This window comes from Ambystoma mexicanum, chromosome 3q (genome assembly GCF_040938575.1).
Source record: "Ambystoma mexicanum isolate Mex_15411 chromosome 3q, UKY_AmexF1_1, whole genome shotgun sequence".
NCBI classification, from domain to species: domain Eukaryota; kingdom Metazoa; phylum Chordata; class Amphibia; order Caudata; family Ambystomatidae; genus Ambystoma; species Ambystoma mexicanum.
In genome coordinates this window covers 755,911,241-755,933,435 of record NC_090926.1, presented here as the reverse complement: position 1 = coordinate 755,933,435, position 22,195 = coordinate 755,911,241, and the positions used below count along the sequence as shown (strand labels likewise).

Genomic DNA, 22,195 nt, shown 5'->3' with positions numbered 1-22,195 from the left:
ATCAGATCAAGGATAAGTGCCCGCAGCTGCCGAAAAAAACGATGTGGTAGTAGAAGTGGTATATTCACAAATAGATATAGTAGTTTCGGAAGGATCACCATCTTGTCGATGGATACACGCCCCCATTTTCTCAGAGATTGATGCAACGACCTTGCCATAGTTGTCGCGGAGAAGCTCTTCGCGATCCTTGGACATCATAATTCCCAGGTACCTGACATTGGATTTTTCCCATCGAAACTGAAAGTCATCAGCGAATTCTACGGTGTTGGGAGTTAGTGGGAAGATCACTGATTTGCTGTTGTTGATTTTGAGTCCTGAGAGTGCACCGAATTTAAGAACTTCGCACATCACTGGGTTGAGATTGGTCACTGAGTAATAGGGCCATGTCGTCCGCATAGAGGGACAGTATCAGTTTGTGTGGCCGAATGATGTTCCCTTTATCGATAAATTTGCTCCTGAGGTTGGCTGCGAGGGGTTCCATGGCCAAGGCAAACAGTAGTGCCGACAGGGGGTAACCCAGCCTAGTGCCTCTTCTCAGTTCTATGGGGTCTGATTTTGTGGTCCCTAGTGTGACATGGGTTCTAGGATGCTGGTATAGGAGTGCCATCAACTGTATAATGGGGGTACCAAGGCCCATTCTACGTAGGACGGCAAAAAGGAAAGGCCATTCAACTGAGTCGAATACCTTTTCTGCATACAACAGAACTGCAATGGCCTGTTTTGATGGATCTAGTGCTTCCATGGTGCCGAAGAGGCGCTGAATGCCAAAGGCCGTGCTTCGGCCTGGGATAAAGCCGGCCTGGTCCGCCAGCACCAGTCCCGGCATTAGGGGAAGGAGCCTGTTGGTCAGGAGCTTGGCCAAGATTTTACTGTCCATGTTTATCAGTGAGATTGGCCTGTAAGAGGCACAGGGCCTCATTACACGGTGGGCGGAGAACCATGGCGCAATTAGCACCATGGTTCATGCCGGTAAAATACCGGCACAGCCTTGGTGGAAAGGGGAATTACCGCCCCATTACAAGGTTGGCGGGCCGGTAATTCCCCCTTCCACCATTGCCCTTCCCCATTCCCATTTTTGCCCCATAGGGCATAATGGGAAAGGGAAAGGTGCTAATTACGGCACCGCAAATTGCGGTACCGTAATTAGCTCCCTGGGTCCCTTTGCGGGTTGGTTTTTAACCCCTGCAAAAAGCAGGCGTTAAATTCCCCAACCCGCAAAGGGACCTCGTAGTAAGGCGGTAAGGATCCCATTGCCTTATAGAACTCTCCCGTTAGGCCATCAGGGCCTGGTGCCTTTGATCCTGGTAGCTCTTTTATGACATTTTGGATTTCTTCAACTGTGATTTCTTTGTTAAGGTGGTCTCTCATACCATCTGTTATCCAGAACAAATCGGTGTCATCTAGGTATACTTGGAGCGCTGCGGTGGTGCCTGTGGATCTAGAGTTATAGAGTTCCTGGTAAAAACTTCTGAAGGCCTCAACAATCTCTTTCTCTGTATAGACCAGAGTGCCTTGTTGGTTGCGGACGCAGTCGATAGTCGTCAATTTATTGTCCGCTGCTAGAATTCTGGCCAGGAGCGCCCCAGGCTTTTGTCCTTCTCCACACTGGCGTATCAGATGGCGTCTTGATAGATAGCGGCTCTCGCGTTCTGAATTGTTTCTGAATTCAGTCAGTTCCGACTTAATAAGAGCCAGGGTAGCTTGGTCTCCCGATACTTCGAAAGCGCAATCAAATTCTTTCAGGTGAGCCTCATTTTTTTGGAGATCTCTCCTGATTGTCTTCAAGACGGCGAGTTCTTTGGAGATGCAGACTCTGCGCGTGTAGCACTTCAAGGTTTCCGAGAGGATACTGTGTGACGGGGCTGATTCCTGGTTTGCCTCAAGGAAATTTGTGATTTCTTCTGACAGCTCTTCAGCGAATACTGAGTCTTGGAGGGCCCCTGACTTAAATTTCCAAGAGCAGGCCGACGCACAACCACTCGCCGGCAAGGTGTCCAGGATGACTGGGGAGTGACCGGATAACGTCCGGGGTAGGATCCGACACTCGCCCCATTCTAGCTGCCCGGATCTTGACGCTAACAGGTAATCGAGCCGGGAGCAGGTCCCATGTACCCAGGATTGGAATGTAAATTCGGGCATGGTTTGGTGCGATTGTCTCCAGATATCCACTAGTTCGTAGGTGTCGCAAATTTCTTTGATTTGGGAGGAAGCTCTAGAACATTGTCCATTGTTTGTGTTTGACCTATCAGCAGCAGGGTCCAGTACAGTATTGAGGTCTCCCTCCCATATGATCGTGGCGTGACCTACATCTGCCAGGTTCTGCATCACCCAGTCGAAAGAACAGATGCCGTCCGCATTTGGGCCGTAGGAGTTGACCATGACTATGTCTGTCCCGGCCAGGATCCCATGTACCAGTAGAGCCATCCCTTCTGTATCTCGTGAGACTTTAATCAGTTTAAAGGAGATGTTCTTGCTGATCAGAATTGCGACCCCTCTAGCGTAGGATGAATAGGAGGAATAATAACGGTGGCAACCGCCCATTGGGGCCCACTGGCTTTCCGAGGAGCGAGTTAGATGAGTTTCTTGGATGAAGGCAATATCAACTTTGTACTGTCTCAGATAGTGGAAGATCTTCCTTGTTTTTGCAGGGGCATTAGCTCCTCTGATGTTCCAAGTAATTATCCTGAATGGGATGCTGATATGAGATGTTTTGCTGAGATATTGCCGAACTGATGACCAAATATAGTCGCATGGGCTGGCGCCCAAGTGTCCGCAGTGGATATTCTGAGAGTGGGTGGACAGTCGCAGCAGCCCTCTGAACTTCTTCCCCAACTTTCCTGCTTCCCTCCCTGCCGGGCAACCCCCAACCTGCCCGATGCTTCCCCAACCCGTTAAACGTAACCAACATGAAATGTGCTGAGCGTGGGGTGTCAGTGCCCACCAAGAGCTGTTGCCCCTGTTATGATTTGATTACTATGTGCTCTCATAACAATTGCTGAGTAATCCCTGGCCACATGACAACCAGGGCAATTGGGCTTCATGGAGGCTCTCTCCCTCGCCTGTCTCATCGCTGCAGTCTGGGATTGTCCCGTAGTGGGCCGCAGCCGATGCTGTCAAGGAAAATATTGGCTTCTTCCGGGGATGTGAAGAACTGGGTCTTTTCAGCATGGAGAATGCGCAATTTAGCTGGAAAAAGAATTGAGTATTTTATCTGACTGTGCCGCAGTCGGCATTTTACCCCTGCAAAGGCTCTCCTTGAGGACTGTACTGCCGGTGAGAAGTCCGGAAAGAATTGGACCTTGTCCCTGTCGTATTGTAGATCGCCCTTTTCTCTGGCTAATTTGAAGATGGTATCTCTGTTTTCTAAAATGTAAGAGTTTTGCTATAATGGGGCGAGGTGGAGCCCCTGGGGCCGGGTGACTAGAAGGGACCCTGTGCGCCTGTTCAACTACAAATAATTGTGAGAATGCAGCCTCACCAAAAATGTCTTTACACAATGACTCTACAAAGTCTTCGATCCGCGTTGGAGCTTGTTGTTCTCATATGCCCACCAACCTAATGTGTCATGACCACTGCCCCTAGCCCTGGCAGTCGGACCCCTTGGGCCGTACCACGGTGTCCCTTCATGGCCAGAGGGCCCAATCATGCTCCCCAAGACTCTCTTGGAGTCAGTCCTAGCGCCTTTGGCGCCAAGCTCATATGGCAGAAGGGGGAGCTGGAGCTTACAATGGCAGTGTCATAACATGGATGCCCCCACATGGTTCAGTTCCAGAACTGAACCATACTGTCTAGCATTTAGGGTGTGGTCAGGCCTGAAGGCACCTGGGATATCTGCATGCTATATAAACCACGCCCAAGCTGGAGAACATGCTTCGCGTTGCTCTGCTCTCGTAGCGTGACGTTCACCACGGTCTGTCAGACCTTCCTTAGCATTCCGGGCCTACACCTGCAAGAAGAAGAAGAAGAAGAAGAAGACCATTAGTTATTCTTACCTGTTAGCGAGCCCAGCTCCTGTCATCCGCTCCAGTGTCGCGAACATCCAGCATCTCAGCGAAGGCTCGCTTTAACTCCTGAAAGCCGTAACCTGGGGAAAATAGAAAAGCAGTATTAGTAAGCGTTTATTCTTCACATTTAAACAACAATCAGAAGGCTCACGCTTACCTGATTTGGACTCGCTGTTGGTTCAAGCCCATTCCGGCCTTCCGACAACCTGCAAGAGAAAAGGCAAGGCTGATTAACACACATATTTGCTCGCCGGCGATTAGAACAACATCTACTCACCGCTCCACATCCTCTTGGCAGCTTACCATCCAGAACATCGCAGCGGCCTGCAAGAGAAGGCCAACACAGGTTAGCACGCCGGAAGAAAAGCACATAGCGCTGCGCTCTGCGCTTTCACTTACCATCTCGAGCACAGCCCCAGCCAGCACAGCACCTTCAGAACTCCTGCAGCACCTAAGAGAGAAGGAAAGACATTAACAGAGGCAATTACAATTAAGGACAAGCTGTCAAAACAACAGACTTACCTGAAGAACTGAGTCGCAGCAGGTCTGGACTCACAGGGCCTGACAGTGAAGCAACTTGGTTGCGACGCGCCCTTCCACGACGCACCCCTGCACAGAACAGCAGGACGGAGAGCTCACCATATCAAAAACCAAGGTGAGGAAAGCACTAAGGGGTCGTTGGGTCCACAGGGGAGCTGTAAACTAAAATCAAAACTCCTCTGTTCCCGACTAGATCCTTGGCAGAACAAGAACCCGAGGGAGTGGGTCCAGGTCGGAAGCAGTCCAGCCAGATTGGGTGGCGTCCCTGTGGATACCGGGTGAGTGTTACAGAACGCGAAGACTCATAACTATAATCCACCCGGGCGTCAAGCATGGAAACCTCGGAAACCGACCAGTTAGCTCAGGTGCTGGGGTAGTTACGCGCTGAGATGTGTTCAGCCAGGCAGGAGACCAACGCCTTGTGGAGAGAATGAATAGTGGCCAAAGAACGCACTGACGATTTAAGTAGACAACTCCTTCAATCACAGACCGGACATGCCCCATTGCCTGGGACCATTCCATCAATGTCAGCACCGCCGATCAATCCGGTGCAGATCAGCCTCCCTGGAGCAGTTCCTTTAGCCCCACTGGAGCGTTTCACGGGGGATCCTAGGAAGTATGCAACCTCCATGAACCAGTGTCGCCTCCATTTTCTTTGCAGACCAGGGGCGTTTCCTAATGATCAATCACGGGTGGCCTTTGTGTTGTCTTATTTGAGTGGCAGTGCTGCAGATTGGTCTGTCCCTGGATGACCCACTGCTACATGACTTTGGGGGCTTCCTGCAGGAGATGGAAAAGCTCTTTGCCCGTCATACTCATGGACAGGCACTAGACAACAAACTCTTGTCACTCCGTTAAGAAAACCAAAACCTATTGACATATATAGCGACCTTCAACAGGCTCGTGGTCGAAGCAGGGAGGCCGGAGGAAAAGAGAACCACGCTATTCCACCGGGGCCTAAGGGGGGAGCTAAAGGATGTTCTTGCCCAAGTAGTGGATCCACCAAAAGACTGTGCCGAGTTTCTCAACCTTGTGGTTCACCTTGATCACAGGTTGCAAGACCGAAGAGCAGATCAGAGCAGACCAGACACACATCCTACGTTCGTGCACTTTAAGGACCATGTTCCATGAGGGGCAGATAGCTCAGTGGAACCAAGGCAACTAGGAGTGGTAAGACCTCGATTAACCAAAGCTGAAAGGGACAAGAGGAGGGAACAGCAGCTATGCCTATACTGCGGAAAAGCAGGTCATTTCCTCAAGGAGTGTCCAGTAAAGCCACCAAGGAGGACCGTAGGAGCCACGGATAAGGAAAAACCAAGTGAGGAGTCGGAAAACTACCAATCCCGGCAAATGTAGGGGTCCATTCGTCGAGTGAAGAAAGTCAACTACAGACTCCCATTTTACATTGCCTGTGATCCTAATCAACCACCAACAGCTGTCTAGGATGCATACAGTAGAGGCATACATCGACATCAGAGCCATTGGGAATTCCATGGACCAGGATCTTGCAGCAAAGATGGGGCGCTCTCAGTCAACCACCGAGACTGTGACCGCAGTAGACGGTACAGAAATCGCTTCCGGACCAGTATCTAAATGCACCACAATTCTAACCCTCCTATGTCAGGACGGCCACCGGGAATCTATCGCTTTTGATCTCATCAAGGCACCTCAGTTCCGGTTGATCCAAGGGATGCCATGGTTAGTCGCACACAATCCACATATCGATTGGCGTGCAAGGGAATTGTTTTTTTCTGAAGGCTGTGCTCGCACTTGCTTTTATATTGGAAGGAAGTCAACGAACACAAGCTCATCTGTCCAGGAAAGAGCGGCAATTGCCCTAGGTGTGATCAGTACCCTACCAAGAGAATATCAAGACTTTCAAAATATGTTTCAAAAGGAACAAGTTAACACCTTGCCACCACACAGAACCTGCGATTGCCAGATCCATCTGGCACCTGGTGCACAAATCCCTTGTGGTCGAATCTATGCGCTTACAGAACCTGAGAATCAACATTTGAAGTCCTACTTAGAACAATATCTTGCTAACGGTTTTATCCGCCCCTCAAAGTCACCTGCAGCATCTCCCTTATTCTTCGTGCCGAAGAAGGAAGGAGATTTGAGGACTTGCATTGACTATCGCGCATTGAACCAAATCACTGTTAAAAATCGTTACCCCTTGCCCCTTATTCCGGAAATTGTTAGACCAAGTCAAAGATGCCCAAATCTACACACGAAATTGGACCTTAGTGGGGCATACCATCTTGTCCGAATTAAAAAGGGGGACGAATGGAAGACTGTGTTTCGTACCACATATGGCTTATATGAATACCAGGTGATGCCATTTGGCCTTTGCAATGCCCCCGCCGCATTTCAGTATTTCATGAACAATGTCTTAAGAGGGCTGATTGACGTCTGTGCCCTGGTCTATATAGACGATATCCTAGTATATTCGGCCTCAAAACAGGACCATGTCAAGCATGTTCGGTCTGTCCTTACCAAGCTCTGCCAACATCACCTCTATGCCAAACTTGAAAAATGTTCATTTCACGTCACCTAGGTAGAGTTCCTTGGGTTCATCCTCACTCTAAAGGGAATCCGAATGGATGTGCACAAGGTTGATGCCATTCTAAACTAGCCAGCCCCAAGTTCATTCATAGGGATCCAGAGCATGTTGGCCTTTGCAAACTTTTACCGCCGATTCATCCCGGGATTTTCTCAAATAGTACATTCAATCACATCTTTATTGAGGAAGTGCAACAAGAAGTTCCAGTGGACAGAAGAGGCAGAAAAGGCATTTCAAGAACTCAAGGTGAGATTCACTTCCGCTCCAATCTTATGACACCCTCGCTCAGATCTTCCGTATGTGGTAGAAACGGACGCCACCAGCATGGCGATGGGTGCTGTTCTATTGCAAAGGGACCCACAAACCGGCCAGTTACATCCAGTAGCCTTCTGGTCGCGTAAGTTTTCGCCACCTGAACTCAATTATGCCATCACAGACAAAGAGCTCCTGGCCAAAAAATAAGCCTTCAAAGCATGGCGACATTATCTGCTAGGTGCCAGGCACACTAGCACCGTGATAACTGACCATCGAAACCTACAATACTTAATAAGTGCGAAGGCTCAAACCTCACGACAACTACGCTGGGCTCTTTTCTTTGTGGAGTATGATTACGAAATCACGTTTCGACCCGGGGTCAAAAATGGAAAAGCCGATGCCCTTTCACGCATGGGTACAGATGAACTGGTATACATGACCCCCGATCCCGTGGCCATCACCCCGAGTGACACACTCCTGGGTATTACAACCACGATGAATCAAGACGAATTAATGCAAGGAATCCGACATGTGATGACTCCTGAGTTGTTACAAGAATGTGATTTGCGGGATAACATTATGCAGTTAAGGACCAACTACCATACTTCAGGAACTGCCTATTCTTACCCAAGAAAGAAGTGAAACAGAGCTACTGGTGGCCCACGTGGCGTAAAGACGTCATTCAATTCATCATCTCTTGCGGAATTTGTGTACAAAATAAGTAATCTAAACAGAAACCAGCTGGACTCCTCAGACCATTGGAGATTCCGCCGGCACCCTGGCATACATTATCTCTTGACTTTATCACCGACCTACCACCCAGTCAAGGATACAATACCATTCTAGTGGTTGTAGACTTGTTTTCTAAAATGGCTCACGTACTGCCGTTTAAAGGTCTCCCAAATGCATCCAGCCTGGCAAAGACATTCCTTGAACACATCGTAAGACTTCATGGGTTCCCATCAGTACTGATCTCTGATCAAGGTACCCAATTCGTATCCAACTTCTGGAGAAAATGTTGTTCAATGGCTCAAATCGACATTAGACTATCCACTAGCCACCACCCCCAAACGGATGGCCAAACGGAAAGAACAAACCAAACGCTCAAACAGTACTTGTGCTGTATGCTCCATCAAGTGGAAGGGAATTGGGAAGACTTGTTGTGGATTGGCGAGTATGCTTATAATAATTCCCAGCACAGCAGTACTGGACAGACCCCATTTTATACAATGTACAGCAGACATCCACGCACATCCGAACTGGACGTCCCCACGGCTCTGGAAATGCCGGCCATCAAAACCTTACACACCATCATTTCTCAGGCCTTCACAAGAGCCATCGAACATTTAGGTCAAGCCAAAGACCGCCAAAAGAAATACGCAGACCAGCGTCGTGAAAGAGCTACCAACTACCAGGTGGGAGACAAAGTCTGGTTAGCATCAAAGCATGCACCTATAAAAGGGACCCGGACATTTCGCCCACGATACCTAGGACCTTTCATCATTGAATCCATTATAAACCCAGCTGCAGTTAAACTGGCCCTGCCAACCAACATGCATATTCACCCTGTGTACCATGTATCTTTCTTAAAACCAGTTCAGCCTGGGACACGGGTAACCACACCACCCAAACCAGTAATGGTCAATGGAGAACCGGAATTTGAGGTCAAGTGGACTGGAAGGGATATGGTCCACAAGACAGGACATGGGAACCCTGTGATTACATCCATGCACCACGTTTAATACAACGTTTCCATCGTGATTATCCCACCAAGCCAGGACCAGACAGAACAGAAGAACCAGCCGGGGAGAGGGTTTGGGGGGTGGAGTGCTGTCATGACCACTGCCCCTGGCAGTCGGGCCCCTTGGGCCGTACCATGGTGTCTCTTCATGGCCCCGAGGGCCCAATCATGTCCCCCAAGACTCTCTTGGAGTCAGTCCTGGCACCTTTGGCGCCAGGCTCATATGACAGAAGGGGGAGCTGGAGCTTACAATGGCAGTGTCACAACATGAATGCCCCCACATGGTTCTGTTCCAGAACTGAACCATGCGGTCTAGCATTTAGGGTGTGGTCAGGCCTGAAGGCACCTGGGATATCTGCAGGCTATATAAGCCACGCCCAAGCTGGAGAACATGCTTCGCGTTGCTCTGCTCTCGCAGCATGATGTTCACCGCGGTCTGTCAGATCTTCCTCAGAATTCCGGGCCTACACCTGCAAGAAGAAGAAGAACACCATTAGTTATTCTTACCTGTTAGCGAGCCCAGCTCCTGTCATCCGCTCCAGTGTCGCGAACATCCAGCATCTCGGCGAACGCTCGCTTTCTCTCCTGGAAGCCGTAACCTGGGAAAAATAGAAAACCAGTATTAGTAAACGTTTATTCTTCACATTTAAACAACAATTGGAATGCTCATGCTTACCTGATTTGGACTCACTGTTGGTTCAAGCCCATTCCGGCCTTCCGACAACCTGTAAGAGAAAAGGCAAGGCTGATTAACATGCATATTTGCTTGGCGGCGATTCAAACAAAATCTACTCACCGCTAAGCATCCTCTCGTAAGCTTACCATCCAGAACATCGCGGCGGCCTGCAAGAGAAGGACAACAGAGGTTTGCGCGCAGCAAGAAAAGCACATAGCGCTGCGCTTTCACTTACCATCTCGAGCACAGCCCCAGTAAGCACGGCACCTTCAGAACTCCTTCCGCACCTAAGAGAGAAGGAAAGACATTAACAGGGGCAATTACAATTAAGGACAAGCTGTCAAAACAACAGACGTACCTGAACAACTGAGTTGCAGCAGGTCTGGACTCACAGGGCCCGCACCTGTGAAGCAACTCGGTTGCGACGCGCCCTTCAACGACTCACCCCTGCACAGAACAGCAGGACGGAGAGCTCACCATATCAAAAACCAAGGTGAGGAAAGCACTAAGGGGTTGTTGGGTCCACAAGGGAGGTGGGCTCTGGGAAAGAAGAGACTGTAAGCTAAAATCAAAACTCTTGTGTTCCAGACTAGGTCCTTGGCAGAACAAGAACCAGAGGGAGTGGGTCCAGGTCGGAATCAGTCCAGCCAGATTGGGTGGCGTCCCTGTGGATACCAGGTGAGAGTTACATAATGTTGCTACGGCTCGCCTTTCCAGGTCTTCATTCTTGTCAACAACCACTTTCATTTGCTTCTCAAGTGTTAAGATTCTGGATATTAGGGATGTGGTGTTGTCGCCAAGGTCTGAGACCCTCTGCTCCACTGAGTCTAGCCTCTCGCCTTGTTTGTTCATACGAGGCTGTAGGAGGTCAACTTTGGATGAAAGGGTATCCATCTTCGAATCGAGGCTACCAATCCCAGCCTTAAGTTCAAGGAGGATTTCCTGGATGTCAAATGTTGGGGACCGCATGGACTCATCAACTTGCTCCATGTCTGCGGGTTGAGTCGGTATTTGGCTCGGTTGTTTTGGATTTTTGACGATGGTGCCGGTTTCAAAAGTCAATCTATGTTGGGACTTGTCCGTTTTGCCCATTTTGAACTTCGGGAAGGTTGGCGTGGCTGCTCTGGCGTGGGGCGAGCGTGTCGGCCGCAGGTGACTTTGTGGAGTTGGTAACCGTTGGTCAAGTGGGGTCGGCGGCCTCTTGCTAACCGTGCCCTCCAGAGGGGCTCTGTAGTTAAGGCCGGCACGTGGGGCTGGTGGGTCAGCCGGGCTGACGCCTGTTGTGGACGTTGGGTAAGATGGTAGATGCGCTTCCACACGATTCACAGATAGAGGCGAGGGAATTGCATGTGTTGCTGCCCTTTTCAGGGTGTTGATGGAGGTAAGGGTTCTCAGGTGCTCGGACCAGCTTGAGGCAGGTGGTGCCAGCTGATATTACTGCAGTCAGGGGGGCCAGTATAGCGGTGATGGCCCGGGCACCTGGGGGGAAGGACCTTGATCCCGTGCGCTACTGAAGGTAGCGACTGTGATGGGTTAGCGCCGGCTCTACTGCGATCTCTGGAGTTTGCTACGAATGCGCAGCATTGCTAGCAGGTGGCGGGTCCAGGCCGCCCCCAGGATAGTGACTGGCCACAAGCAGGTAACAAACTGTAGCCCGGTGATATGTGATCGAGTTGTCCACACAGCGCGTTACATTCTGATGCGTGGGCGACTTGGCTTAGGGTCTTCAGACATGTGGGGGGGACGCGTTGCTGTGAGCCCTCCATTTCCCCTTTTATTGTTTCTTCTTTTTAGAATCCCAGGGCCGAGTGCTCTGTGGCGTGTGGGGAGCGTGACAAGTACTGTTTAGTCTGCCTTTGTTGGCAACGTTATAGCGGGTGGCAACCGGATGGGGCCACGGCGATCCAGCCGCTCGAAGAGCTCCTCTGCCTGGGTCCCTGCGGGCCTGGGGGAAAGCAGCAGGGAGCGCGGCCTCTACACTCACTCGATGTGCTGCCGGGTTTCTCCCATTCGGTGGCAGCGTTAACTGTCTCGTCTCGGTATAATCCTTTGGCCTGCCTTCCCACCAGCTCGGGCAGGCCCCCAACTGCCTCCACCCCACGAGCGCCTAGGCCCCGGTCAGTGGTGTCCGTGCCCCCACTCAACCGCAACCGGAGGCTCCTCTCTACCGCCTCGATCTCGCGTGCGTGCGCCGCGCCCCAAACTCGTCCGCCCGCCTCTGTCCAGGGCGCGTTGCGGCCAGGCCGAGTCGCAGCAGCAGCGATTTAGGATGTCGGGTCGCCTTCCTTCCAACGTCGAATCAGCTATTCCTCTGAGCCGCCCCCGGGCTGCCTCCTCACTTCCAGCCGGGACCGCTTCACTCGCTTGTACAGAAGGAACGTCTGGCTCGCCAACCGCAGCCACGCACCTCCAGGGGGCTTCATGGGGGCTTAAAGCACTTGTTACACCGATGCCAAGCTGTCTATTTTGCTGAGAGCACCGATATTTCAGGATGTTGGAGGGGGTCCAGCACAGAGCTCTTTAGTGAGCTGCCATCTTGGGTGGCTCACTAGCGCCCTCTCATACCCTGTAGCTTAAGGTAGTAATGATAACCACAGAATAATCAACTCAACAGCGAACGATGTAGAATTTTCAGGTCCAAACGCAAGGAAATAAATGGATCCGGCCTATTAGGGCCTCATCATAAGTTTGGCGGAGCAGTAAAATTGCGACGGTAATGCCATTACACTCCGCCCAACTATGAGTTGAGTGGAAAGTCGGCAGCTTTACCTCCAGCTTTTAGCTGGAGGTAGATTTGGTGAGTTTCCGCCCATTTGCGGTGCTATTTCTGTGGTGCAAATTGGGAATGGGGACTTCTCGCCCCCCAACCCACAACTTGGGATTCAGTGCTAATTGCACCGGACCGAGTTGCGGTAACACTAATAGCATTAGGCGGTATCCCAGTGCATTTACCACCGGGATACCGCCCAACTTCTGATGACCGCGTTAGAGTCTTTCATGTGTTTGTTTAAGTGTAGATGTCAAAAAGGGAACCTTGTTCCAAATTAGGCTAAAAGAGGAAATGGCAGGATCCCAATCAAAACAAAAGGCAAGAGCCAAGGCACATCTGCTTCCCCACTTCCAGCTGTCGTTCCTCAGCAACATGTATACGTTTGTTTGAAGGGAACCAGAACAGGTAGTGTAATCAGGATGAGGAGGTGGAATCACTCTAGAAAAACACCAACATTGCTGTGCACCACCATCTAAAACAACTCTCAGTGCTCTCCCTGACCTGAAGAGTCCAGGGAGTCCAGACTCCTATGCAATCACTCACAGTCCCTTCAATACACAGACTCCATTCACAGTAACCCCTAGTCTCGTAAGAGCACAGAGACTCCCAGACTCCACAAAAAACAGAATCCACACGCCTAGGCCTTCCACTGTTGCCACCACCCAGGGCTGCCCTTAAAGTGTCAACATATTTTGGGTTAAAACTGCAACTTTCACTGGCTCTTTGAGGGTGATGGAGGCACTGGCTATGGCAGATGTGCGATTTACAAATACCAATCAACATAACATACACTCAAATAACATACTAGTTGTTCTGTGAAAAGAGATACATGTTTAAGTGCTTCCTTAAACACATCCTAATGAATTATTTTCTCTGATATAGGTCGTCAGAACTGGAACATATTAACCACCTATTCACATAAAAAAGAGCAAATGTGTTTTTTTTCTATCATCAGATGATGGTCAAATGCAGACAAAACCATAACTGAAATGAAGAACTTGACTGTCAGACACTGTAACAAGATTATTTTCTTGTAAAGTGTGGCACTCATGCCGTGCACTATGTTTCGGCAGTGGCATTTTCCGTGGCCATGCCCCTGTTTCGGTGCAGCTGGTTGGTGACTGTGTCTGCACTGCTGGTAATTACAGTAGTGGGAGGGCACCAATGCTGTGCAGGCTGACTGAGACAGTGCTTGTGCATGGCCACCAGCATAACTGCCCTGCATTTTCACCTTCCAACTCATTGTTTTCTATGAAAATGGATAACTAGCAGTGCCCTGCCTCCTTGGGGCCTTAGGTTCATAGATGACAATGGGCCAGCCCAGGTTGCAGAGACCTGGGCCTGTGCACGCAGTCGTTGCGTATTGTGTGACTATGGCTCAATTATAGTTAATATAGGAAAGTTGTCAAAGCACCACAACTGAATCATACCGAGTGTGAGTCATTATATGCCAGGGCACAGACATAAGTCCTAGGGCTCAGCTCTGGCAAATCCCCACATATTAAGCACTGACAGACCTCAACCCCACTGAAAGCTTCCCACAAACCAAACCAAATCAGAAATCTGAACAGTTCAATACACCCCAAAAACACTGGGGATCCGACAGTGATGAAACTAAGACCATCTTCAAAGCCCTCCTAATTGAAATCCCGATACAAATCAAAGGCCATCGGCTGTAGAAAGGAAGCCAGGAGGTAGAAACAAACTGAGATAAAACATGCCCCATTTGACTCCTGATCGCAGCATATGGCAATGAATTTCTGTTTGCTCTTGCAGGAAGGAAGCATACGAAGAAACCATTTCTGTTCCTCTCCAGAACTGTGGTTTCTATTGCCCTTTTCTGTAAGATATTGTAGTGCAAAGAGATGGACAAGTTTAACAAGAAGTGGTCAGACCAGACCCAAGGCAACACATCCAATGTCACCTCAACTCCCAGAGAGAGTAGTAAGTCAAGGGAATTCCCTCGAACTTCTGTGTGGCATTGACTGCTCAGGTTAAGGTCCCACAGGAACAAGGAAATCATCAAGGAACAAGGTATGTTCCAGTAGCTTCTGTGCCAGCTTATCATTTGACTAGCGGGTGTAACATTGAAATCACTAACTAAGATGCATCCGGGGGGAGACTATGGATTGTCCATGAATAAATGCCACCCAATCTAATCTAGTTATGGAATAATAGCAGGGGTCAACTCAGATATCCAGGTTTCAGCCAGATGCAAAATGTCAAGACTATGCCCCATAACTAGATGTCTAATATCCATGACACAATTGATGGCAAATTGGCAGCCACTCGTCTTTAGGATCCCCAGATCCCCTTCTCTACTGAGGGCGTGAGAATCAATAGCTCAGAAGTCTCTCAAACATTCAAGGGGAGTCGAAGAGTAAATGAGGTACCCAGGCACCACAGAGAAACACAGCAGGGAGTGAATCATGCAAAGCCTGAGGAACACAATACAAACAGTATCCTGCTGCCAGACACTCCCCACCACAATAGAATCATATGCGATGTGTCGCATATGGGTGCAGACAAGCAATTAAAGGTCCTTGTCTCAGCATACTTTATGAACATGACGGCACAATGTGGAAGTCAATACATACATTCATTGTGTGCTATTGTGTGGCTGCTAGAATGGAATTTTAAGTGGACGCAGGTGTGTCACAGAAATAGAAATCTTTTTGATGAGCATAATCCCTCTTTTCCCAGTTCCTTGGGGAACATTATTTTTACAAACTCTTTTCTACAGCTTATTATCCTAGGGGGGATTATTTGCAGGATAAAAGGTTTGTCACCGGTAACAACACTCCAATGATAGTATTCACCCTGCATGTAAACGCAACAGACTTCCTCTCTATCGGAAGTTACACCAGTACTTCACCAGATGCTAATGCTAGTTCAAGTTAATTAGTGCAAAGATGCAAAACCGGTGTTGCACTGTGCTAGACACTTCAACACAACACCAGGGACCAAGGAAAAACAAAATAGTAATGTATACCTGGATGCCGAGTATTATGGTAAGAGGCAGGCATTTGACTCTGACATAATTGATCAATGCCGAACCCAATGAAAGGCTCTTCTGATTGAAAAGAAAAATATTTTTTCCTTTGAGATTTTTGAGATCAAACCCAATTATTTGGATTTTAAATTGTTTTAACTAAATAAAACTATTCCATAAATAATGAACCATTCTTAAGAGTATTCATTTGAGGAGGATTCACCTGATGGAAAACAGGCAATCACATAATTTCAGGGATCCCTCAACAGACCTTTGCATAACTCGCAGCATAAACCTTCCACCATAAAGCTCCCAACACAGTTGAAGCAAGCAAAGACCCAAAGCCTGTCTCATAGCTCATAATAGACACTGAAGAAGCAGCAACAAACATTGAGAGTACCCCACATAGATATGCAGCCACAGCATAACCCTAAAACAGCTCCAATAAAGCTCCCTCATACAATCCGCTGTAGACCTTTAACATCCTCAAAAGGTATTCGACATCTCTGACCCCATGCCCTACACAAACCTTTTTATAATGCAGGCACATGAGAATCCCCACACGTGATACTAAACAATTAAACTCTTTTACTGTTAAACCTGAACCTCAGTGTTTTGAAGTGGGCCATTCATGCTATTTAAATAACCTTTGAAATGAAGTGTCCTCCATTGTCTATCAAATGGAGTACAGTGTACGCTAGCCACAAACAATAGCAGTACAGTTTCCATTGCTAGCAGTTCTGTGTGCTTTCGTAACTACTGCATGTTCTCTACTAACCACAGCTCCTTACTTGTGGAAAAACTTGTTCCAGGTTTTTATGCAGCTATGCAGGTCAGAGGTCACCTCAGCGACCAGGTTATCCAAAGCTTTTACGTTCTCTTCCGTGGTCTGAAATGACAAAAAGACAAATAAGGAGCTGGTGGATCGAGATCAAATACAGATATATTGAGATCCATCACCCTGTTCTATAGCAGTAAAACACTGGCTCATTCAGTTGGTAATGAATAACATCTCACGCAATCATCTCCTGATGTCTTTAAGGTTCTATTACACTTCTAATTGGAAAATCAATCACATGTTTCTTGCTTTCAAGTACCACATTTCCATTTATACTAGCCACATAAAAACAAGATAATCATGTCTTCAAAACACATGCATACATTACCAAAGGTATATTCCTATTCTGGGGTTGACTGGTGACTCCTCTCAAGGCTGTGTGGCATACTGCAACCCACCTAAATGTGGTCAGAAGATTTTATCATACAACCCATCACCTGGGCTCTCTCTGTTGGCACCACATGGAGATCGGGTCATGTTGAAAATTGTCTGTCACTTAAGGCAGTCCATACAGGATTTATCTACCAGAGAAATCTCAATTATTTTGGTTCCTTTTATGCCATCTTTTGGCAGGAAGGTGTCTGGCTTCCACGAGACATCCCAGGGTGTCGTGCCTGGTGACAATAGGTTAGATAGGGGACAGGAGACCGCTTATTCTCACAGTAGTCCATAAGTGGGTGTGTTCAGACTTAAAAGAGAGAGTTAACTGCTTGTAACATTGAAGCTGCACTAGAATAGTCGCATGAGAATGGATAAAGAAGTTAGATGCCCCACACAAATAAGTTTGCCACTCCCCCACCGGCCGTGACGTTAGCACCTCTCCCAACATTTGAGGGGCTAGCACCCCCCTGCAATGTAGGTTTCGTTGCGCCCCTGAACACAAGCACACACACCATTCAACATGCACAACCAGCCACCCACACGTTTAAGTGTGTACCCTTTCACCATGCAGGCACACCCAGGTACCACCCATACATTTAATTGTGCACCCTTTAACCATACACTCACACATGCAACTACCTATATATTTAATTGTGTGTCCTTTCATCATTCAGGCACACCCAGGCAGCCACCCATACATTTAAGTGTGCAACCTTTCACCATACACCCAACATGCATACCCCACCACCCATACATTTAATTGTGCACCCTTTCACCATACACTCACACAGGCAGCCACATATACATTTAAGTGTGCGCCCTTTCACCATACAGGCATACCCAGGCAGCCACCCATACATTTAAGTGTGCACTCTTTCACCATACACTAAACATGCACACTCAGTCACCCAAACATTTAATTGTGCACCCTTTCACCATACACTCACACAGGCAGCCACCTATACATTAAAGTGTGCACCCTTTCACCATACACTCTCACACACACAAGTCATGGGGATGAGGGGAGCCGTATTACTTCAAAAAGAAATTATTTCTTTTTAAGTCACTCCGACTTCATAAAGAAATTATTTTCGTTAAGGAACAAACGATAAAGGAAATCATTTCTTTATGAAGGCAGAGTGACTAGTTTCTTTTTTTTTGGTCCAAGGGGCCCCCCTCCCAGGACATGTGGTGGTGGAGCCCCTCACACTGTGGGGTTGCAGGGGCCCCCGTTACGCCAGTGAAGACATCCTAACTGCCACCATGAAACTTAAATCAGCATTCCCGTTGGCCCCATTCCTCTGACCGTTCTTAAAGACATCATGCGAGAAGTTGCCCCTTTGGTCGCTCAGACAGTGAATTCCTCGTGCTTGTCTGGTCTTATTCTGGTGGACAAGAAACAGGCTTTGGTAATCACCTCTAAAAAAAACTCTTTTGACCTGACTAATCCAGCTAACTTCTGCCCAATCTCTCTTCTCTCTTTTTTTAATGAAGCTTTTAGAATCTCTAATTTCTCCTTTACTTAGTTCCTTCTTGGAAAATGTGTACTTCTTTGACCCCTACAGTGTGGCTGTAAACCTGGCCATGGAATGGAGAGTGTCCTGGTCTCAGTGACGAATGACCTATGCTGGATATCTGATCAGGTGGGAGCTAGTGCTTTGATGCTATTAGCTCTTTCGGAAGCTTTTGATATGGTGGACCACCCCCTCCTGCTAGACTGCCTGGCCCTGGTTTGGAGGCTGTGGGTTGCTTGATGAGTGATACTTGACTTAAGCTGAATGGTGACAAGGCAGAGGTGCTGGTGGTTGCCCCCCCGCCTCTTCCTTGTGGACTTCCTCTTTGTGGCCCCCTGCTTTAGGTCCTTTTCCTACCCCTGTGCCAGCTGTAAAGGATATGGGCTTCAAAATGTCTGTGTCCCTCTCTATAGAGGGTCAAGTCAGTTCTATTTGTCAAGTTGGCCATTTCCATCTCAGAGTTCTCCGTCAGATCTTACCATTTCTCCCTTCCTCCTTACATGCTATAGTGGTTGCTTTTCTGGTCTTGAGTCAGATTGACTACTGCAACTCTCTTTTTTAGCCCAAACATTGTATCTAATCCATTGCTTACAACTTCTTCAGAATCTTGCAGCTCGAGTCACTACCAGTACCCTATGTGGCTCTCACATCTCCCTGGTGCTTCGATCCATACATCGGCTCCCGGTTTCGAACGGATTGTATTTAAGTCATTGGGCCTCATTACGAGTGTGCCGGTCCGGCAACAACGGTGCGGTAAGCCTACCGGCACCTTTGTTACCGGACCGGCACACTACGAGTCCGCCTGCCGAAGTTGCTGTGCCCAGCAGGTCTGACCCTGTCGGGCACAGCGACCAAGGTAAGCATACCGTAACGGAGGCACTGGCATCGTTATTACCGGCGCTGGTTCTTCAGTCGTCCCCATTCTTATATTTTTATGCAAATCAAATGGGAATGGGTTTTAACAATTTACCGGCGCCTGACTTCCCGGAACACCGGGTCGTAATCCCCCAGTGTTTCCGGCAAGCTAGATGCCGGTAAATATTGCAAGTCCGGCGGCAACCTGTCGGTAGCACCAGCAACTGTAATGAGGCCCATTGTGTATAGTTACAGGGCCCAAGTGCTTAATATTTACAGCTCAAGTTCCAGCCCTATATCCCATGGAGTTTTTTTGCACTTTCAGCATGCCAATCTTATTTTATCACTGTCCCTCGCTTCAGGCTCTCTAGGATGGGGGGTTGAGCCTTTTTCCTGGCCGCTGCCAAGCTTTGGAACTCATTGCCTTCTTCTCTGAGAGCCACCAAGAACCACTTCCAGTTTAGGCCCTCTCTTAGGACTTTTCTAGGTGGGTTGTGCTGGTTGCTTGGTTGTATGGGCAGTACTTTAGCGCCAAGATGTCTTTGGGTGGATGTGCGCTCTATAAATCTACATAACATTACATAAATGTAAATAACATAACATAACATATCTAGTGGTACTAGAGGCTAAAGGATCTGGACCACATTACAATGAAACACCAACGTTTTGAAAAACAAACATTAACACAGTCATTTTTTGACATAGCCACTTCACGGGTGAGGAGGGATAGCTCAGTGCCAACGTGTGTGTCTTGGAAGCGAGACAACGCAGCGCAACACAGGTTTGAATCCCGATCCTGCGCTTAGAAACCAATCTCTCGTATTAAAAGTGTTATAAGATAACTATTATAATCAATTATTATTATAATTATGTCAATCACAAAGTTAGAATATTTCCTGATGTTCAACCCCATCCCATGAGGAACCTACTCATCCTGTTTGAGGATGAATGCAACAATGAAGAGCCTCCAGACTGCTGTCCTCAAAATAATGAACAACCCAATCAACTTTGCTCTACATAAAGGAGACAGAGAGAAGTGCCTGCTCCATTGCCAAACACTGTTCTGATACTTATGGCCTCCTATTCACGGACACAATAGACCTTCTCATGACAGAAATAGGGCTCTGAGAGAATCAGTTAGCAATCATACACAAATCCATTGACACCGAACAAGATTGCCTAAAGAACAGCCAAGACATTAGGAGGCATTGCACTTGTTCCTAGAGACTCAGTTAAAGTTATAACACCATTCATTGACATTTTAGTATGCAGATCACGTGTCTGAATCTACTTGACCTCACATGTGCACACTAATTTTCCTTCTCATCTACAGACTACCATCCTACAACTCTTCATTCACAGACAACCTGGGTGAAGCAGTCACTAATTTCTCCACAGAATGCCACCACCTCACCATACTGGAAGACTTTAACATGTGGCTTTAGAAGGAGGACAACACGTCTACAAAGCCCCTTTCTACAATCCTAGGTGAATTACACCTCAAACAACTGGTTAAACGCCACACACACAAAGCTAAACACATCTACGATTGCATCTTCTGCAATGGGAACTTCACCACTGTCTCCTCGCACTTGTGTTCTTTCTCTTTTGTGGCTCACGTGCCACGGTCGCTGCAACTTTGATATGATAGCCCCTTGATCACTCCCCTCGCACTTGTGTTCTTTCTCTTCTGTGGCTCGCGTGGTTTATGCACTTTTAAAAAACAGTGCGAAAAGTGGGAGAGTCACTTAGAGGGTTGGTCTAACGGAGACCGAACCAACAGCAAAAATAAACCTCTTTCTTTTGCTTTGTTCACTGAATACTGTACTGATAAGGAACTTCTGCACATTTTGCCAGGTGGCTATTATGTTCTTACTTGCGTCAAATGGCAGCAGCTTTGAGAAGCAAACAACCCACACTGATCAGAGCAGCTTGCCTATTTCTTCTGCAAAAAAAGCATACAAAGACAATATTGCTACGGGATGGACTCGACAGTTCAGCATCAAACACCTACGAAAAGTAATCTACCTCTAACAAAACAATCAAAACTCACTTTTGCGGCACAGCTATCGCAAAACCTGCAAGTGGATAGGGTTACAGGTATTTTGCAAACTGAAGCTTTTCTAAATCAATCAAATGTATTGTCGTCAGGCACTACTGGAGGAATCCTTCTTGAGACTATTGTTCCAGCTAAGCAGGGTCGGTGTTTGGAAGATCTTTTATTCTCACCTCCACCCTTGCCCATTCCTTCCTCTACTACCACAGTTATGATCCACAGGGTTGAGGGTGGGCATAGAGGGGTGTTAACAGCAGTAACTGCTAGTGATGTATCATGCGCCCGTACCTCCATATCTAACGCCCTTGAGGACTCTTATCATCTTGGATGAATCTTTTTTGCGCTTGTGCAGGGATATGGGCAACTGGAATGACAAGGATAAAAGCGGACTGGAAAGCAACAAAATCAGCTGCATGGCAGCAACATCAAGTGCAAATGGTGGACGATAATCTAAGTTCAACATCAGGGCTACCTATCTCTAATGAACCAAAGTCTTCTGACTTCTTCACTATGCAAAATATTCAAAAAAGCTGAGAGGCTAACATCGTTCCTAATCCTTATATGTTGGGTTCAGCATCCATTTAAGCTTTGAATTTGGTGCTGGAATCACTACTTCGACTTTATGATAACATTAAGCGATCAGTTCAGGAAAATCATGCTCAACTTTTACTGACTGACAATAAGATTCATAAAGTGATGCATTTTATCATCATGAACAAGAAAGAAAACGAAAGGGATGGAGTTTGATAGCAACAAACAGAAGGATGGAAGTTTACTCTCAATGTCAGGTTTGGATACTTGGAAACATAAAGCTTGACGCCTAATACTACATCTCCATTAATTGAGTCTCAACTGGGGAGTAGTCCTGTCTTGTCAATACATAGGGCTACTACTGACACCACCAATGAAGATCAGAGTGTCTGCTATTTTGGACTACTCAATTACTTCCATCATACTGGGCAAACTTCGGAACAGAAGAGTTAAAAACAAAAAACCACAACAACAAAAGA

At 47.8% G+C, this 22,195-nt stretch overlaps 1 protein-coding gene across 2 annotated transcripts in view; it reads right to left on the bottom strand.

Moving 5' to 3' along the window:
* Positions 1-22,195, bottom strand: part of UNC13D (unc-13 homolog D) — a 2,023,528-nt gene that overhangs the window by 1,061,276 nt on the left and 940,057 nt on the right. For both annotated transcript variants that reach the window (XM_069654742.1, XM_069654741.1), the window contains exon 18: positions 16,333-16,430. In XM_069654742.1, the coding sequence (XP_069510843.1) occupies positions 16,333-16,430 (98 nt within the window). The remainder of the gene's footprint in view (positions 1-16,332; positions 16,431-22,195) is intronic.